General features: G+C 35.4%; 2 protein-coding genes across 2 annotated transcripts in view; both read right to left on the reverse strand.

Annotated features, from left to right (window-relative positions):
• The window catches only part of LOC107752166 (exportin-2-like), a 15,244-nt gene extending 12,157 nt beyond the window's left edge, over positions 1-3,087 (reverse strand). The window contains exons 1-2 of the mRNA XM_016568056.1: positions 3,063-3,087; positions 2,906-2,956 (exon numbers count right to left, since the gene is read on the reverse strand). Coding sequence (XP_016423542.1) covers positions 2,906-2,956; positions 3,063-3,087 — 76 coding nt within the window. The remainder of the gene's footprint in view (positions 1-2,905; positions 2,957-3,062) is intronic.
• Positions 3,088-4,799: 1,712 nt separating this feature from the next.
• The window catches only part of ptprga (protein tyrosine phosphatase receptor type Ga), a 221,848-nt gene continuing 207,305 nt past the window's right edge, over positions 4,800-19,342 (reverse strand). Inside the window, exons 16-29 of the mRNA XM_016568057.1 lie at positions 16,779-16,875; positions 15,814-15,896; positions 15,583-15,717; positions 15,350-15,484; positions 13,175-13,347; positions 12,949-13,084; positions 12,714-12,860; positions 11,793-11,886; positions 11,428-11,504; positions 10,926-11,054; positions 10,558-10,704; positions 9,518-9,660; positions 8,065-8,200; positions 4,800-6,414 (exon numbers count right to left, since the gene is read on the reverse strand). Of these exons, the coding sequence (XP_016423543.1) occupies positions 6,268-6,414; positions 8,065-8,200; positions 9,518-9,660; positions 10,558-10,704; positions 10,926-11,054; positions 11,428-11,504; positions 11,793-11,886; positions 12,714-12,860; positions 12,949-13,084; positions 13,175-13,347; positions 15,350-15,484; positions 15,583-15,717; positions 15,814-15,896; positions 16,779-16,875 (1,779 nt within the window). The 3' untranslated portion in view covers positions 4,800-6,267. The remainder of the gene's footprint in view (positions 6,415-8,064; positions 8,201-9,517; positions 9,661-10,557; positions 10,705-10,925; positions 11,055-11,427; positions 11,505-11,792; positions 11,887-12,713; positions 12,861-12,948; positions 13,085-13,174; positions 13,348-15,349; positions 15,485-15,582; positions 15,718-15,813; positions 15,897-16,778; positions 16,876-19,342) is intronic.

Genomic DNA, 19,342 nt, shown 5'->3' on the forward strand with positions numbered 1-19,342 from the left:
ACTCAAGGGTCTACTTATAAGCAAATTAATTCACTATAAGCTAAAATCAGAAACAGAGAAACACTGCTGATGATAATACCGTATATACATATGTATTTCATGAACGCATTTCAGTCATGAAAGACCTTAATTTGGAGTGCATTTTGAAGCTGACCCTTAAATGTTTCTTTTAGACGTCCCGTAACGTTATAGTAATAGCGAAAGCAGTCTTCGACCTTTATATAATGATTTATAGTTACAGGCCCCCTGCAGTTTCTCACAAAATGAAAGTTTGCAGTAAAAGACAATTATTACTATATCCTAAATATCAAACTTATTCTTGATTACTTTATTTTATAGTGAAATAGTGTTATTACAATAGTAATATTTGTTTAATGTTTGGCCAAATTGTGCAGCCCTACAAACAAGCACAACAAAGCTGGTTTTCTTTAGAATATTTTTCCCCAAATTGTGCAGCCCTATTGAGAATTGTGAAACTTCACTAGTATATGAAATATTGGAGTCGTAAAGACAAAATATATTACAATACAAGGTTACAAGGGTAACACGGAAAACATTTTTTTTCTTTGTGGCGGGCTAGTGAAGCTTTTGGCAGGGCAAGCAAAAATCTCATCCACTGGCCCAAATGGACCAGTAGGGGGGAAATAGGCTATTCTAAGAAAATGCACTTTTTTTCTGTTTATGATCTTGACAGACGGTCACACACATGCTTGGCCTGCTCTGGCTGAAGCGGCCTGACAGGTATCTCGCTCACATGTATGAATAAACACTAAATTATGATCTGTGTGGTATACGGCTGGTCTATGAGCTCCGCTGTGTCAGTCCGGTTGTTTATGATGGACTTTAATGACAGAAACTCAGGCCATGATTCACGTGCTAAAGCTGTTAGCATCCGGAGAAGAAATGCTAGCCATCCAAAGTCACAATAAAAAGCGCTTCAATACAAAACGATATCTATTTACCAATATGAGAGACACCGAAGAAACCGCCAAATGGGGTTAATTTAGTGAAAGTAAGGCGGAAAGTACACCGTTATATGGTTAGTTCACGAGCTAACTCTCGAGCTCACTTTAACAGCGTGCGCTGCGTGCGTTAATATTCAAACAAGATGATTCAGTAATCTCATAGTTTAATAACGACCAATAGATAATGTAGCATGGATTTATTAATAATGAGATGATAAAAGGGTCTTACCGTTAGCTGTATGTTGAAGTGCTGCCTAATCACTGGGCGGCGAGAAGTTTCAAACGTCTCACACAAGTGCGCTGTCACGACTACGCGCATGCGCACTAATGGGCTCATGTGTGTATGTATTTATCACGTGGCGCCCCCTCGTGTATGTTGCGGCGAATTGCAGCAAAATTAAGGAACGTTCGTACTGTGGACAGAATGGATCTCATTTAAAAAAATCACGGTCATATTTCAAGACAAATTCAAAAGAAAACCAGTATAATTGAATTAAGCCTATTTTAAAACAAGCACAATTTTTTCGCATTAAGAGATTATTTTCACGATAATTAAGCATAGTTCACATTACGGTGATGTAGCATAGCCTTCTAATTACCATAACGTCAACAAATAGACTGGGGCTAGTTGTCACACAGTGCTCTATATCTCAATAATTATAAGGATTTGAGTCAAAACTCCACTTACACAAATGCTCGTTTTCTCTAGCAGTGACTTTGATGGTTGGTCAAACGTTCTAATGATTTTGAATATTCTGTTCAAACTAATATTCCATATATATATATATATATATATATATATATACACACACACACACACACACAGCATACATATATATATATATATATATATATACACACACACACACACACACAGCCTACATATGCATACATATATTTGTTGTTGTAGCTTAAACTGGTGCCTTATTTACACCCACAGCCTAAAAATGCAAATATCAGGTTGTCATCTTTATTGGGCAAGTTGTCTTCTTCTTTTTTAAAAAAAAAAAAAGCTAAAATCAGAAACAGAGAAACACTGCTGATGATAATATATACATATGTATTTCATGAACGCATTTCAGTCATGAAAGACCTGAATTTGGAGTGCATATACAATCCATTAATTTCAATTTTCTGGACAAAACAATGATTTAATACATTTGTTACTTTTTACATTTGTGCTGCTTTATGAATTGTTTTATTACTGTTAAACTGTTTTTCTGAAAAGCCATTAAATGTGCTTATTTATTATTAGACTATTCATGTTTCATAGTATTTGTTGTATCGTCTATATGCTGCTTTTAATATAAACATGTTCAGTTTCATTACTGTAATGGCAATTTAATGAAAAGCACTGAGGATCATGTGAAACATGTGAGTAATGCCACAGCAGGGAAAAAAATATTTAAAAAATGAGCTTCGTTTTCTAGCAAAATGGTCATTTGCAGAAGTCTCCTTGTGAGAAAGAAATGGAGAGACTTTATGCACGTCATATGAATGTTGCTGTCACTTATTGTAACAATGAGAATAGTTGTTGTCTCTTATTACAGCATGTTCAAAAGCTGAATATTTTGATCATTCAAGCAGAGCAAAGCCTAATGGTTTCAAACCAACTACATAAGCACTGATTGACTGGTGGCATCCTCCTTCATCTACTTGTGTTGAACAATGACGTTTAAATATAACACAGAAGATAGAAGAACAATAAATTCTAGATTATGGCTAATTTGCTGAAATTTTTACTATATAATATTAAATTAACATCGAAGATTAAATAACCAGCTTTACGAGGCTACTGTGACACTGCACTGCTTTACTAATTCAGTTTGTTTTCAAATGTTTCACAGTGACATTGTATTAAAAACCAACCTTTTCTCCTGTTGCATAAAATTAGTCAAGACGTACAAAGACATACATAATTCACAAATGTCTATTCCTACACAATTTGAAGAAATCCTTTGTGGCGTAATAACAGTCATAACACAGAATGACTGGGACATTGAAAAACATGCAATCTGACTTAGTTTTTCTGTGTTTTGTTTCATTTTGTAATTGCTTTGTCCCTTGTACCGTTTATGGTTTCCAGCAAAAACTCACCACATAATTGCTTCTGGCTCCTCATGATTATTGTTTTTATGCCCCGACATCAGCATCTGTTCTGATTTAAATCTATATTTGTGAAAAGCTAAATCAGGCTTTGTAATAATTACAGCAATTAGGACCATTAAGACTACAGTCAGAGAGGGAAAAACAGCACAAACCTGCCAGAAAGACAACAAAAACTGTGAACACTGGGAGGCAGTGTTATTCTTTTGCATCTTTTGCATGAACCCTCGCTTGGATACAACAACAGTAAATGTGAACTTGCAAATATGAAAAGATGCTTGCCAGCAAATTTTGATACAAATGAAAATGTTGGAAACAGAAGCAATCAAATACAATAGGCCTAACAAATATCAAACATTTTAGACTCACTCCACATAATGTACTACATGGAGATATACTTAAAGTACATCAAAACTCATATTTTATTTTATGTATAGCAATACAATTTACATATTAAATAACACTATAATAGAATGCTTTGATATAGCTTTTAACAAAAAGAAGAAAGAAGAAAGAAAGAAACCCTTCAAGAAAAAAAAAGAAAAAGAAAAAAAAATGTTGTGTGTTATTCCAGATTAGAAAAAGTGGATAGCATGGTGACACCCACCTGCTTTGAAACGTATTCTTTGACTTACAAGATCTATTGCACTTCTGGTCAATGAAACAGATTTTATTTTGATTCAAAGGGGGGGAAGACATACCACAATCACTGCCTTAGTTTATGATTGTTGTGTGTTTGGATGTGATGTTAGCCACCTTCTGAAGGATTTGGGGACATATTGTGTTAACCACCAACGAGAACTAAACAGAAAACTAAAAACAAACAAACAAACAAAATTGATTTATATGAAAATATAAAGTTTGCAACTATTTACCAGGATACAAAGCTTTTAGAGACTGATGGGTTAATGAAGCAACAAAAGATATGTACATTTCCTAACATGATAATGTAAATATGTTTGCAAATGCTAGAGCAATAAAAGGAAAAAAGGGACACCACAGGACACAAATGTTAGAAAAGCTTTAGAAATGCAACTTGTCAGCTCTAATTATCTTATGCGATGCACAAGCAAAGTCAGAATATTACCCCAAATGTTGGAGAGATGTGACTTAATTTTCCAGCCTCCTTCTTAGGAGAAACAAGACATGAACTGAATAAACACCTTCAGTGTGTGTCTTCTCCATCTCAACAGCATGACATTGTCAGTCTTTCTAAAGAATTTCAAAAGTTAAACAAAAATTCAACAGCTTTCTTCTTCACATCAAAAGAAATCAGTAATAGTGTACATTCTCATTCGTTTTACTATAATTGCAGCAGAAAAAAACAAAAAACAAAAATAAGGGTGACCTGTCAGACAAACAAATGTTTAGTGAAGCATCTTGGACAAAAATAAAACAAACAAACAAACACTCAGAATGCAACAAAAAAACAAAAACGCAAAGCAAAACATAAAAAAAATAAAACAAACAAACAAACACTCAGAATGCAACAAAAAAACAAAAACGCAAAGCAAAACATAAAAAAAATAAAACAAACAAACAAACACTCAGAATGCAACAAAAAAACAAAAACGCAAAGCAAAACATAAAAAAAATAAAACAAACAAACAAACACTCAGAATGCAACAAAAAAACAAAAACGCAAAACAAAACATAAAAAAAACCAAACAAACAAAAAAAAAAAACGCCAAGCAAAACAAAAATGCTAAACAAAAATGCAAAACAAAAACATTGACATTTTCAACATTGTTTTTCCAGTCACTACCAAAAACATTCTTCTTAAAACTGCTTTACCAAATAGTAAAAATAAAAACGTTCTCACGTTTCATGACTGAAGTGAACGACAGTTGTAGTCTTTGGTAAAAATTTATGAATCACGGGACCCCAGTTTTTGAAGCGATAAGACTGATTCTAATGTTTTGTTAGCAAGGCCTTTGTGCTGTATAGCATGAGACAACCGTTTATGAAATTACAGTAACTGTATTTCCTAGCAGTGTCTGAGAATCACAAGAAATGAGAGACATTAAAAGAGGTCAGTTTAGTGAAGAAATGCTTGGACTGAGTCTACAAGTTTCTAGTAAAACCAGTCAATACCAAACACAACACACACCTATATCACACACATACACACACTTGCCGAGGTGAAATGAGACTGTACAGAAGGCATTGAGAGACTTGTATACATTATTCTCAAAGTTATGGGACGGCTTATGTCAGTGAACTATTAAAAAAACCCAGGACGAAGTAGAGCAGTATAAAATTACAAAATTAAGTGGGCAAATAACAGAATTAACTCCTACATTATGAGTCGCATGATGTCATTACACGTTCAGTTGCACTCAAGTGACAAAAGTAGCAGCTTGCAGCATAAAGCAATGGAGAAATCAAACCAGCAGGGGGTGCTAGAGAAGTCATGGGCGGATCCTTCAACGGAAAGCAGAGACTGTGACGGCTGCTCGAAGAGACAGTTAACATTTACAAAAGCACAAGTTATCATGATATACGATATATTCATATATATTAAAAGCAGAATATGAATCATACAAAAGTTCACAGTAGCTGTTTTAATACCACCTTTTGAAAGTAAATATGGGTTTAACTAGAAGCATAATGAGTAAATATACTATTTGGGGTGCGCGAAATGATCAAAAGCGAACAAAAATCAAAACTAACATACTCCATATTGTTCATATGGTCTTTCATCGGTGAATCTGACGTTTTGTGGTGGGTCTTCGCAAGTTGGACATGGGAATAATCTCTTTTTCCAGCATCTGAGGTGTGCGTGGAAACCGTTTTTCGTTTGTGGCGAATATCTCTAAAGCTTCGGAGAGCAGCTTTACTATGGAATGTCAAAATAAGGGCTTGACAGTGAGAATTCAAGTGAGTGAGAGAGACTGACTGTGGTCTAGATGGTGGAGTAGGCAGTAACACTGATATTTTCATAGTGCAAACTAGACAGAACTGGTTTTGTTTGTCGTGAACTCAAAAACGTCGGTGCAAATGTTCAGTAGGATAACATTAAGACATAAAATGGCGAAAAAATAAATATCAAAAACTTTTTATCAGTGTAAAAAAGTAATCAGGTTATTCTTTTAACCAAGAGTTCTGGCAAAAAAGGCCTCAGAAAAAGTCTGTCTTAGTCCTTGAAGTTTTACAAAGTTAGATTAAGTGCCTCTTCGTGCCTGTTCGGGGGGCTTTAGACGAGGGACTCCATGCTTTCAGCCGGGTCCGATTCATCAGACATGGCCACGCTGCCGTTTCTGTCCAGGGACATGGGGCTGGATCCGTTCTCTTTAGTGCTTATCAGGCTGAGCATAGCTTTGTAAAGGTACTGGTACTGTTCCTGAAACACAGAGGCAAACATGAAAACATGACTTCAGAAAGGGGCACAGAAAAATTGTGTTTAGAAAAGGTACAACCAAGACAAACAAGCATGTGAATGATGCCTGCTATGCAAAATTCGCTGCCACAATGCTCCAATTCTGCTGTGTAGATATGACTCTAGTGCCTCCTTCCAACTCCAGTCCAGTAGGTGGCAGAAATTCGGCTTTTATCATGGTGTGTAAAAATGTCAGAAGCAGCAGGAGAACATTTCTGTCACCTACTGGAGAGGAGTGTGAAGTGATGAACGGCTCACAAGGGATCACAGTTTAACTTAAAACTGATTCAATAATATAGATCCTTGCACTTAAAATGCAGAAGAAAATAGATAGTAAGGCCACATTTGATTAATTTGTTCCCTCTTTTCAGTTAAAGTATGGCGATGTTGTACTAATTTGTTCTAAACTGGGACCAATTGTGCTGTGGGTATGAACTCGTGGCTGTGTTTTATTAATTAGTTGCCATGTTTTAGTTGAATCGGAGCCACACTGTACTAATTTGTTCTAATTCAGAAACAAGTCTCGTGTGTGAACTTATTGCCACTATTTACTATTTTTCCCCTTCATTTTAGTCAGATAATGTTCACATTGTACTGATTTGTTCTAATTCGCGAACAAATTAAGTCATGGGAACAAATTTGTGGCCATATTTTATTAATTTGTTCACTCGTTTTTTACTAAATCGTGGCCAAATTGTACTAATTCATTCTAATTTGGGAACAAATTAATAAGTTGTGGCTATGAACTTGTGTCCACATTTTATTAATTTGTCCCTCATTTTAGTGAAAGTGTGGCCACATTTTCCTAATTCATTCTAATTTGGGAACAAATTAAGTTGTTGGTGTCCTGACATTTTATCCTACCCGTCAGATTGTCCTACCAGGGTTTACTGGTCAACATCAATATTGCGTCCTTTTTCTCACGCTGAACAATATTTAATGTATCTGCATTATTGTAAGGGTAGGTTTAGGGTTGGGGTAGGTGTAGACTTCAATAAAACACAATCTAATAGGTAGAAAAAATATTTATTGTTGGTTTCCTGTAGCTGTATCCCTTCTAGCTACAACCGCGAATATAACACATAATTACTGTATTTGCATTACTGTAAGGGTAGTTTTAGGGTTGTGGTAGGTGTAGACGTTAATAAAACATAATTTTACAGGTAGCATTTTTCGTTGTCGAATTGTAATGGGAACTGTTTTAATGGGAGGTAGCAAAATCTGACAGGGTAGCACAAATCGACAGAACAGTTGGAACAAATTGGTGGCCATATTTGATTAATTTGTTCCCTCATTTTAGTTAGATTGCGACCATAGATCGTGGCCATATTGAACTAATTTCTAATTCAGGTACAAATTAAGTAGTTGTGGAAAGATAGTTTCGTTTCCTTTTTTGCTTGCTGATCATTTCCATTTTGGTAAGAACATATGCCATATTATCCCTTAAAGTGAGTGACAATGTACTGCCAAATTCACCCAGACATGTTCTGTATGTGTTCTGTAGAAGAAACAGTCATTTAAGGTTTAAAGGCGAGTAGATGAATTATATCTGATGTGAACTAAACCTATAAATATGACCTGTATAAACCTATAGATCTCAGTATAAACACTTACAATGTCGGTAAAGACTCCTGGTCTCATGAGGTTGATCATCTTGGCCACTTGGTAGACCCCCACAGCTCCTTCACTCTCCAGCTGCTGTGACAGTGTGGTGAGAGCACATAACATCCCAGCAGACACTGCACCAAACCTGTCCACATAAATATATGCATATGATAATTTATATATAATATATCAACTCATTTGACCTCTTGTAATGTGTCATATGTCAGATTGAGAGATTATTCAATTGTCTTTTAATATTTAACTGAGTTTTTCATCTACTCTTTTCTTTTCTTTTCCAAAAAATCATGCACAATAAGACAAATAGGAACAATAATGTGCATGAAAAAAAAAAAAAATATATATTTTTTTGTGACAGGGTTGACTGTGGTGGGGTTGTGTTTTTTTGCTCAAAATGGCCACTGCTCCTCATGTAGTGTAGGAGAATAGACCATCTCCAAATTACAAAGTTATGGTTTCATTTCACATGTATAGATTACTATATGTGACGTTTCTATTTCTACAGATTTCTTTTTATTGATCATCTGGTACAGTCCTTCTGTCTCATTTTTATCTTGTGTTTTTGCTTCTCTCTCTGACAGTAGTGCAACTTTTCCCACCATAAACTCCATATTTAATTCTATAAGAATAGAATTCATTACCATTTCTAATGCTTGACACCCTAAGGTGCTGTGATCCAGTTAGTCCTAACGAGTATTCCTTAATATCAACTGACATCACTTTGCAACAAAACGACCAACAATGGCACCTTCATGCTTATTCATTATGTTAACGAGGCCTGCTTGCCTCATCTGATAAACATGGTGGACTAATTTAGCTTTTCAAAATATGTAATGTTACTATGGTATCACCCCTAAGAGCTGTCTTAATTAGCATCATCTTCATTACAGCTCCAGATATGCTAGTCTGTCGAATGCTTCTCCTGCAGAAGCTGTTGACAGAAGCAAAGATCTGCCTCTCCCGTGGAGCTATTTCTGCGCTCACCGTCTCCCTGGAGTTTGCCAGGGAGCTAATTCTGTCTAGAAGGAATCTCAACTCTTTGTAGTCTAAAATGGAACGTCTTTTGTTGCCACTGTGAAAATTGAGATTGAATTGAATCCTCCAACGATTCACTAGAATGAGCTGAACATAAAGGATGGCCAAAAAAGCTGACGAGTCAAGAGGGAGTGTTTGAGAACCTATAAGGCTGAATTTGGCTCAATTTGCATACTTTCATTAGAGACAAAAAGTATGTATTGACAAAGTATTCACACCTCAAGTCACAAAACATGAAAAAATGTTGTATTGTTCCAGTTGTGACGTGCTACATACTATGTCAGATGCTTGATATATGCAATTGAACCAGTGTTTCTATAGAAACCAGAGGCAGTTTTCACTAAATGCTGAGAATCAACAGGTTTTCTAAGCCAGAATTGTACATTTTTAATAAAAGGTCATTACTCACTCATCATGCACTATAGTGGGTCCATCTCTGGTCATGGCCTCTTCTTTAATGACATTGATGAGCTCAAAGGTGCTGCTAATGGGAGCATCAGGGTTTGGCCATTTTGGGCACTGAAAATGACGAACTTCTAAAACATAATCATCCTAAAAAGTAAAAGAAACAGAGATAGATTTTTTTTTCTATAGTTAAAAAAATATATAAATATTATTACATTACTATAATATTATTATATTATATAAACTTTTATATAAACTACATATACAACTATTTATGTATATACTGTACTGTACAAAAATTTGGGGCCAGTAAGATTGTTTTTAGCACTTTTATTCAGCAACAATGCAAGTATGGCAGTAAAGACATTTATAATGTTACAAAATATTTCTATTCAAATGAATACTGTGTTTAGCTTTCCATTCATTAAAGAATCACAGTTCTCACAAAAATATTAAGCAGCATTAAATAGTGAATATTAAAATGTTTTATGAACAATAATAATTTCTGAAGGATCATGTGATTTTAAATTCTAATAACAGTTCACAATTATAATACTGTATTTACCGTACTGTTTAGCTGTTTTTTTTTTGTAATAAACAGTCTTGGAGAGCATAAGAGACTTTTTAAAAAACACTAAAAAATCTTACCAACACTTTTGAACGGTACCCAAACTTTCGAAAAGTATTGTATAAATATATTATATATAATATAATCTCTTTCTTGCTTTCTTTTTTGATCCTTTCTCTCTATATAATTATATTTATAAAATAATATTTATAATAAATATTATATATTTTAGTACAATATCTTTAAAATTATATAAGATAATATTAAATGAAATGTATATAATTAATTGTATATCATATCTTGTTTAAATCCAAAAGTTTACAATCAAAAATACAGACATTTGTGGCCTCAGGGAATATTATAAATTATATAATAATATAACTAAAGATAATGCAACCATATTCGATGAAATACATATAAATAATTATATATTATATTCAGTTTGAATCTAAATCTTTCCCTCCAAAGACACAGACCTGTGTGGCCTCCAGGATGAAGTCATGAATGATGATTTGCTCCTCATTGGAGAGACAGAGTCTGTCTTTACTGATAAGGGTGACTGTAAATGCCTCACAGTTCATGGCTTCCTCTCGACTCGGCCAATACACAAACTCATCCTCCGCCTGCGGCAACAAACGTGAGTGAGCATCAACGCTGAGTAATTCAAGACTTTTAGAAAGACTGGTGCTCTTACAACCGATTCCCATAGTTCCCTGCCCACAATAACAAGATATCGGCTGACCTTGAGGAGCACAGCCTATAACATTAACTTGAGTTTCCCTCCTTAGAGGCAGCACATCACTCAAGACAACCAGGAACTTTGCAGATGGTCTTGAATACCCACCAGGCCCTGGTTGTCTGGTAACATGACGATGATTTGAGCGTTATGGTCCCAGATCATCCTCCAGAAATCTTTAGTGGTGTGAGGCAAGGGATGCTGGGTAATGATGAACTCATTGCTCCGGTAGTAGCCCTAGTAGTCGCACCGAAACGTTCAATAAACAAAAGGAGCAATCAGTTATTCTTGGCTTTCGGTATACAACAGGTAGCATATCAATTTACCCTTCATTTATAGTTAGTTAACTCCAGTTACTTAAATAATATCCTTAGTAGAAGTTAAAAAGGCAAAATGACAATGTGAAGTTGACTGTTTCTCGTTGACCTGCCATCTTTGAACCATAAATAAAACCCTTTATGTGTACTATTTTGTGCACAAGTGCTGTAAAACCAACATTACAGCAAATGTTCACTCTTGTGACCATAAAACAGAAGTTTTCCCCAGAACAATGTGTGCTAAATTCAGTACAGGTTAATGCTTAGTTGTAGTGGGGGTGTTGGGTACTCACCATTATATAAGATGCATTGATGTAATCAGTGCCTTTCATCCCAGGCAATGGTGCGAGACCAACACGTGCTCTTTCCGCTGAGAGGGACAAAAACAGCCAATCAGGATGCAGAATAAGAGAGCAGGTCAGTGATGTGATTTCATTAGCTCAAACAAGCTGCAAGCACAATTTTGAAAGCTGTGTTGCAGTTTGGATCCTAGAATGTCAGGCAAGAAGAATTGTCGAAGAAATCCAAGGTATTTGAAAAAGATTAAAAATGAGTGGCCACATTACATCAGTATGCCACAGTAAACCATAATTACTCAACAAATATACAATAAAAAATGTGATGTGCTATTTTATTTAAATTAGGTTATGTTACTCACATGGGACAACAGAAGAGTTGCGGTTCTTCTCCTTGTTGCATTCTTTCTGAGCACTGAAGCACTCCACAAATCTTGCATTGCACTGAGTCACCAACTGAACATAAATAGAACAAATTACTTTTTCTTTATTTCAAAGTAGCATGAAACATAAGACAACTTCAACATTTTGAATTTAACAGCAAGAAAATGCATCTCATTGCAGTCTACTAAACTGCAGTCAGAATGTCATGGCTCAACAAAACAAAACACAAAGCAAAACAAAGCACAGCAAAGCAAAACAAAACAAAACAAAACAAAAACAAAACAAAGCAAAGCAAAGCAAAGCAAAACAAAACAAAACAAAAACAAAACAAAACAAAACAAAGCAAAGCAAAGCAAAACAAAACAAAACAAAGCAAAACAAAACAAAACAAAACAAAACAAAACAAAACAAAAACAAAACAAAGAACAACCAATTGACGTTTATATATAAAAGTCATTAAGTACTACAAATGCAACCTGTAAATTTAAGAGGAAGGAAATATGTCCTGCAGTTGTAGCCTACCAAATAAAATGTAATGTTGATTTACATTCAGGTGTTGAATCCGAACCAAAAAGAACCATAAAATGTGAGAATTTCGGGCTCAATAAAATATTTTATAAACTCATGAAACTCAAGCAAGCCACATATCACACATTTTACCCGCACAGAACCTGTCAAGCTTCGGTTGTAAGTCACAGTGTCCTAACCGGGTATGAAATGATAAAGCAACAAGCGATAAAAGTGAGCCAATTTGTGGGGCAAAATTCTTCTCCACATAAATATGCATTAAAAATCAAATCTCTTCTGATATGCAGAGAATGTGTCATGCATTGCAATAAGTGCTGACAGACAAACTGCTTGTCCAAATGACTTTGCATAAGGAAAGAGATAGTCCCCACCTTGAACTGCTTTTCCAGTCGTGTTTTGCCCCCTGGGCCCGGCGTCAGGATGTTGTTGACGTAACTGTGCAGCTGACTGGAGGGCACCTCTGTTTCCTTCCCAAGAATGGCTTCCATCAAGGCATCGTGGATGAAGATATACTGCTCCTAAACACACAGAGACAGACAAACAGAAAGGTAAAGAGACATCCTAGATGACCTCAACAAACAGGACAGATTTAGACTGGTGGCTCACCTCCGTTTGGACCAGGTAGTTTCTCTGAGTTCGTATATGTTTGAGGAAACCCAGCACATTGACTGAACCTTTATCCTTCAGCTGCTGCAGCATGCTGTCAATCACAATGTAAGTTCCTGTCCTGCCCACGCCAGCACTGAAGAAGACACATTATTAACATATAAAACAGTTTGTTTATTGCTTTCCTTAGCCATCCAATCAGCCAGTGGAAGTGTGTGTGTTTTACCTGCAGTGTACAAGCATGGGGCCCATCTCTGGAGTCTGTGCGGCAGAGGACTTCCTGACGAAGGTGAGCACAGGTAACGTGTATTCAGGGACGCCCATATCCGGCCACTGAGTGTAGTGATACTGCAGAACTGTTCTTTCACTCTGACGGCCCTTAGTGTTACCCTTCTGACCCTGCAAACACACACACACACACACACACACACAAACAGACGAAAGTTTTACAACTACATATGACCCTTCAACATAAAAGAACAAAGAAGAACAACATAGACTATTTTATAAATTAAGCCAGAACAAGACACGACACAAAACAGCAAAGCTAAACAACAAAGCGAAACGAAACGAAACAAAAAACAAAACAAAAAAAACAAAACAAAACAAAACAAAACAAAACAAAACAAAAAACGACAGGGACTGGCTTTCTTAACCCTGGCTTCATTCTAAATGGACAATGCATTGCATATTTACTGAGCCTTAATATATTTGCATTATTTAACCGGCTATGTATTATTTTTTTTTACTAGTGATAATAGTCCACAAGTCACTTTGAAGACTTTTGTTTTACTATATTTGAGGATATTTTCAGAAACCCTGGCCCTGACAAGTAGAGAGAAACAAGGATGTTTTGTTTTGTTTTTTTCTGAAAAAAGTACACACTGATATATGCAATTGTATCTCATGGTAAAGAAACACAAAAACACACGATCAATCCCCTTATCTTCACATAACCCTCACTTTGCATTCAAACTTGCAGCAAAGATGTGTGATAATGCTGTACAGAAGCATGTCAGCTTTCTATTTTTTTAATTTATTTTATTTTATCATACATTACCATACATTCATTTTTCATTGCTGTAAAAAAGTGGCACCTAAACTGATATCTAAGTGGCTGCTATAAAAAAGCCCCTTATTTCTTTGCTGCCAGTGGCCTTGGTGTGGCTATTATGAAAGAGATTTACGGAGAGAGCCGATCACTCTCACTGATGCTGTGAAGGCCAGGACCTTGCATAAGCTCCTTAAAGATTTTTCCTCTGGCCAAACCCTCCACAATCCTTCTCACAGGTGAAGGAAAGCAGGTCAAACCATGTGCAATTACTGTCTGGATCATTCTGTGAAAGATGTGCCTTTTCCAGTTTGATGAGGTGAGAAAATAAATGCTTATAAAACAGTCTATCTGAATTAAAAACAAACAATGTGTATGTGTTAATAAATGGCATTGTGTCATCTCAAGATAAATTTATTTTAATATCTGTTGAGAACTCAGAAACCCCTCATGAAGGTAAAACAAACCAACAGGATTGACAGTGTAATCCAACATACATTTAACAAACAACTTGTGTTCAAACTTGTGAAACTGTAAAGTGCTTCGTATATAGATAATTTTGTGCTGATATTTCTGCAAATGATCTTGTTTACCATACAAAAGCACAGTAGCAGGGTTTTTCAGATCTACTCTATTGACAAATATAACAAAACATAAGATAAGTGAAGGGATTTAATAATACAGTGTCAACTAATACCTACATATACTAAAATATGAAAACATACTGAAAAACGGTGAACATGCTAGTTTTTATTTCCATATACTTCATTTTTATTAAATTATGTATTTGTTAATATAGCAAGGAGAGGATAAAAAAAATACAAAGCTAATGATAAAAAAAAAATCAGTTAACTCCATTTCTGTTAATGTGTTTCAAAAAATGTCTAAATTAAATAAAAGCTGGCTTAAGCTATTCATTGCTAAAGTCATTTCTAATACATAACAAGTATATATTTTATTGTGTGCTTTTTCATTTAAGCTGGTTAGTTGGTTGGTTGGCATTGTAACACCATGTCAGCTTTCTTGGCTATTTAACAAGTTGAAACCATATAAAAGAGCAACTTAAAAAAATCTATATCATGTTTTCAAAGTTTGCGCTCGATAAAAACTCTAAAATGGATTGTTTGCAGAGTGATATTTTCTAAGAAAACTTAAACCAGCACAATTTAATAAAATATGTTTAAGAGATTCCGGACTTAAATGACTTTTTTTCCCCATTAGGGATCATTTTATACAGTTTGATGTTGGTACATCCATCCCATTCATTTTGCCATTTGTTGATGATTTTGGTTTAATTCAGCAGCAGTAGAGGAGGAGGAGTCTAAGGGGAGAAATAAAGAAGGTGTTTACCTTCCTTACTTTGGTGTTTCTGATAGTGAAGATGCGGAGTGTGTAGCACGCCATTACTTTGGTTCTCTTCAGAGTCACCACAATATTACCGTATTCCTCACTGTTCTCTGTCGGCCAGTACTGGTCGCATTTTCTCTGTGAGACGCACACAGAAAGAGAACAAAAGAGGCCATATAAAACAAATGATTATTTTATGATTCTGAAACTGTAATGGTTGTGACATTATAACTCACTCTGCCTTTCTCCACCAGGTTAGTGATCATGACTATAATGCAGGTGTTTTGTTCCCACACCATCCGCCAGAAGTCCTCGAATGTGGACTTGAGGGGACCCTGAGCTGCAATGTAGGCCTTGGGTTTATTGTAGCCCTGTAGAGGAGAAAGATACAGAAATTAAATCACACTCAGTCAAGTCATTATGTATATGGAAGCCTCACATCAGTGTGTTCTGCACACATCACTCACATCCACATAGTTGGCATTGATGTAGTCACTGTGTTTAGAGTCTTTTCCTGCCAGAGGCCTGAGTTTCACTCGACTGTGGTCATCTGAAGGAAAAAACAAACAAGAGATTCATGTTTGATGTCTGACCTACAGTTGGGTACAAAAGTCCGAGACCACAGTGAAAATCTAGAATTCAGAACTAAAGTAAAAAGGCTAATATAAAGATTTTGAAACAATATGGATACATCCTGACAGAATATTGCCTTCACTGAAATGCAAGATGCTATTTGTAAAAAATGTTTTTAAGTCATGTTAGATAACAAGATCATCAGGTTTTGAACAAACTCAAGTGCTGCTGTAAAATTAAAGCAAATGGGAACAAACCTAATTCTGGAAATTTACACTAAAAATATTGTGAAATATTATTAAGTATTATTTAAAATACTTGTTTCATGTTTAAAAATGTAATTCATTCCTGTGCTGATTTTTTAATTTTTTAAATATCTTTATATTCCTGCTGAATTGTCACATGAACCTTTAGAAATCATTCTAATATGTTGATTTGCAGCTCAAGAAACATTTTTTAATATAATAAATGATGAAAACAGTTGTGCTTACGGTGGCCGAGAAGTGCAAAGCAAATCACAATTCTGAAAACAAAATAACAAATTACAAACGCAAATGCTGCTTCTATAATACACTTTTTCAGGATTCTTTGATGAATAGAAAGTTCAAAAGAACAGCATTTGAATTCAAAATCTTCTGTAACATTATAAATGTCTTTACTGTCACTTTTAATCAATTGAATGCATCCTTAATGAATAAAATGATGAATTTCGTCCAAACAAAAAAGTATTAACTCAAAACATTAGAACAATAGTGTATGTAAATTGATGATTAAAAATGCTAAATTACAAAAACAGAAGCATTTTTGCAAGTGGTCTCAGACTTTTGGATCTCTGTGCATTTTATAAAGAGAGACTCACAGGCTATGATGTTGATGTATCTGTTTTTGTGCTTGTTGTCAGGGTGATTGGAGTGTTCTGATGTGATCTTCATATCTGCTGTGCAGCGCTGCACTTCCTATAACACACACACACACACACACAGATGAGACATTGTGAATTTCATTTTCATTCTGTATCAATCAAAAAAACAAACTCATTTTCATACAGATAATAAATACAGAAAATAAAGACATTTAAAAAAAACCCACTTTTTTTGTATTAATTATGTTAATCTACTGTTTTGCTTAATTGTAATTTAGTTTAATATTTTCTTATCTAATACAATGATATTCATACATTTTACATGTGACAGTTTTATAGACAACTGCTGTGCATTAACATGAACACTGTTTTTAGTTTGCATATATGCATGTACAGCAGGTTCAGCAAAGCTAACATCCTGAGGCTGTTAACAGATCGCTCAATAAACACACGAGCACTTGACACACTCTATTAACACCATGCAACAAAAACGTTGAGATGTTTAAGCGATCTACCGGAACATAAGGATTGGCTGTGTGTGCATTAGTTGGTTGTGTGTCTGCACTGCATTTGGAGAATGTGTGGACAAGCTTGTTTAAAACCACAAGATGTTTGAAAATCTGCCAGGGGCTGTTTTCAATAAGTCTCTCATCCCCACACACGCACCTGTATGGTACCAGCACCTGAACTAACCTCACTAGCATTCTGAGAAGACTGAAGAGCTGATACTTCACAGAACATCACAGGGTAAGTCAACATTTATGGGAGGACAGTCCATGACTGACAATTCTATTCATGTGTGACCTGTGATATCGTATTTGATGCTGGTCATATTACATGAACACTTGTGAAGGGTTTTTCATGAAAAACCCATTTAGCAACCCATTTGATTTTCTGGGAATTGATTGGATGATGAAAAGTGTGCTTTTTATGTGAATGCAACTTCGCAGTTGATTGTGAAAAGGGAAAAAAATGAAATAAATTCATGTTAAGAAACCAAGATGATGAGCAGGGCAAGAAGGCCAAAGGTCAAGTTCACCTTCAAGAGCATCATAACTAAAGAGAACATGATGTTAACCAAGAAGCTTTTGTTTACTGACCAAACGGAAAGGAGCCTGTTCCTGTAAAACTCTACAGTTCAGTGCTAAAAGTGAATGTAATGTTATCTTGTATATAAATTTATATTCAATTTTTGCTGCCTATATTTAAAATGTCATATTTTAAAAACCCTAGATTGTGTTAAAGCCATTGTTATTTGGAATAATTTAATTTAGTGTCTGGTGCTGAGGAGAAGTAAAATCTGGGTTATTGTGATACAGCGATATAGACATTCTCTAAGAAATTCTTAGATATTAATGGACAAATTCAATCTCACATATTAATTTAAACCTACATATAATGGTTGATCATGTGCTCTGCTTTTTTTTATTTTTATTAATTAAACAATAGACAAAAACGTCATGGTTTGTTTAGTATTGATTTCTGACGTCCATCCATTCATCTTCCATACCGCTTAATATTTTTATAATCTATTTGGACTCTCTTTCTGACGGCACGCATTTACTGCAGAGGACCCTCTGGTGAGCAAGTGATACAATGCTACATTTCTCTAAATTCTCTACATTTTCAGCAAATTTAAATTTTGGGGTCAAGTACTCCTTTAAAAAAGTCTTATAAGAAAAAAAAAAAATAAGCCTGTTCTCCGCTACTCTTCTCAGACTCTGAACTGTCTTCCTCTCTGGTATTCTCCATTCACTCTTCTCTCATTTTCAGCTGAATGCCAAACTTCCCCAAGTGTCCTCTTCTTTTTTTCCCTTTGAGTCGCTTTTCTTCCCTTTTTTCTGTGCTAAAGTAGTGGAGGTGAGAGGGAAGGGTTAGGAACCACAGAGGAATCCATTGAGGAGAAGCAGCACCAGAAACCCCCTTTGCAACCACTTCCCAATGTCCATCAAGACACACACACTTTTGGAGGCACTTTCCTGCGTCAATCAAGCAACCATGGAACAAAGAGGCCAAGGGAGGCCCTCAGAGGAACCTTAGTGACCCCCACACCTCCCCTTCTCTCCTCCTCTCATTCTCTCCTCTGAAGGAAGGAAAGTAGGAGACCTACTTTGAAACTGAATTGAAAGATTTTCCTTTGCATCATGACATGCACAACAGACATGGGCTACATTCACACAGTGTTCTGTACTGACAAATGTATTTACTAACAGGGGTGCAGCAAAAAAAATAAAACAATAATGCTGTCATTAAAACCTTTAATCATTAATTACGATATTCTGATTAAACAAATATACTTTGAAAATGGTACTTCAGTTGGAAGGTATCAAAATTGAAAAAGATATCAAAAATAGAATATGGTGTAATATGTATACACACACACACACACACACATATATATATGTGTGTGTGTGTGTGTGTGTGTGTATATATACTGTATATATACATGGTTTTGTGGTCCAGGGGCACACACACACACACACACACACACACACACACACACACATATATATATATATATATATATGTGACCCTGGACCACAACACCAGTCTTAAGTAAG

The sequence above is a fragment of the Sinocyclocheilus rhinocerous genome, unplaced genomic scaffold (genome assembly GCF_001515625.1).
Source record: "Sinocyclocheilus rhinocerous isolate Xijiao unplaced genomic scaffold, SAMN03320098_v1.1 scaffold621, whole genome shotgun sequence".
Lineage (NCBI taxonomy): Eukaryota > Metazoa > Chordata > Actinopteri > Cypriniformes > Cyprinidae > Sinocyclocheilus > Sinocyclocheilus rhinocerous.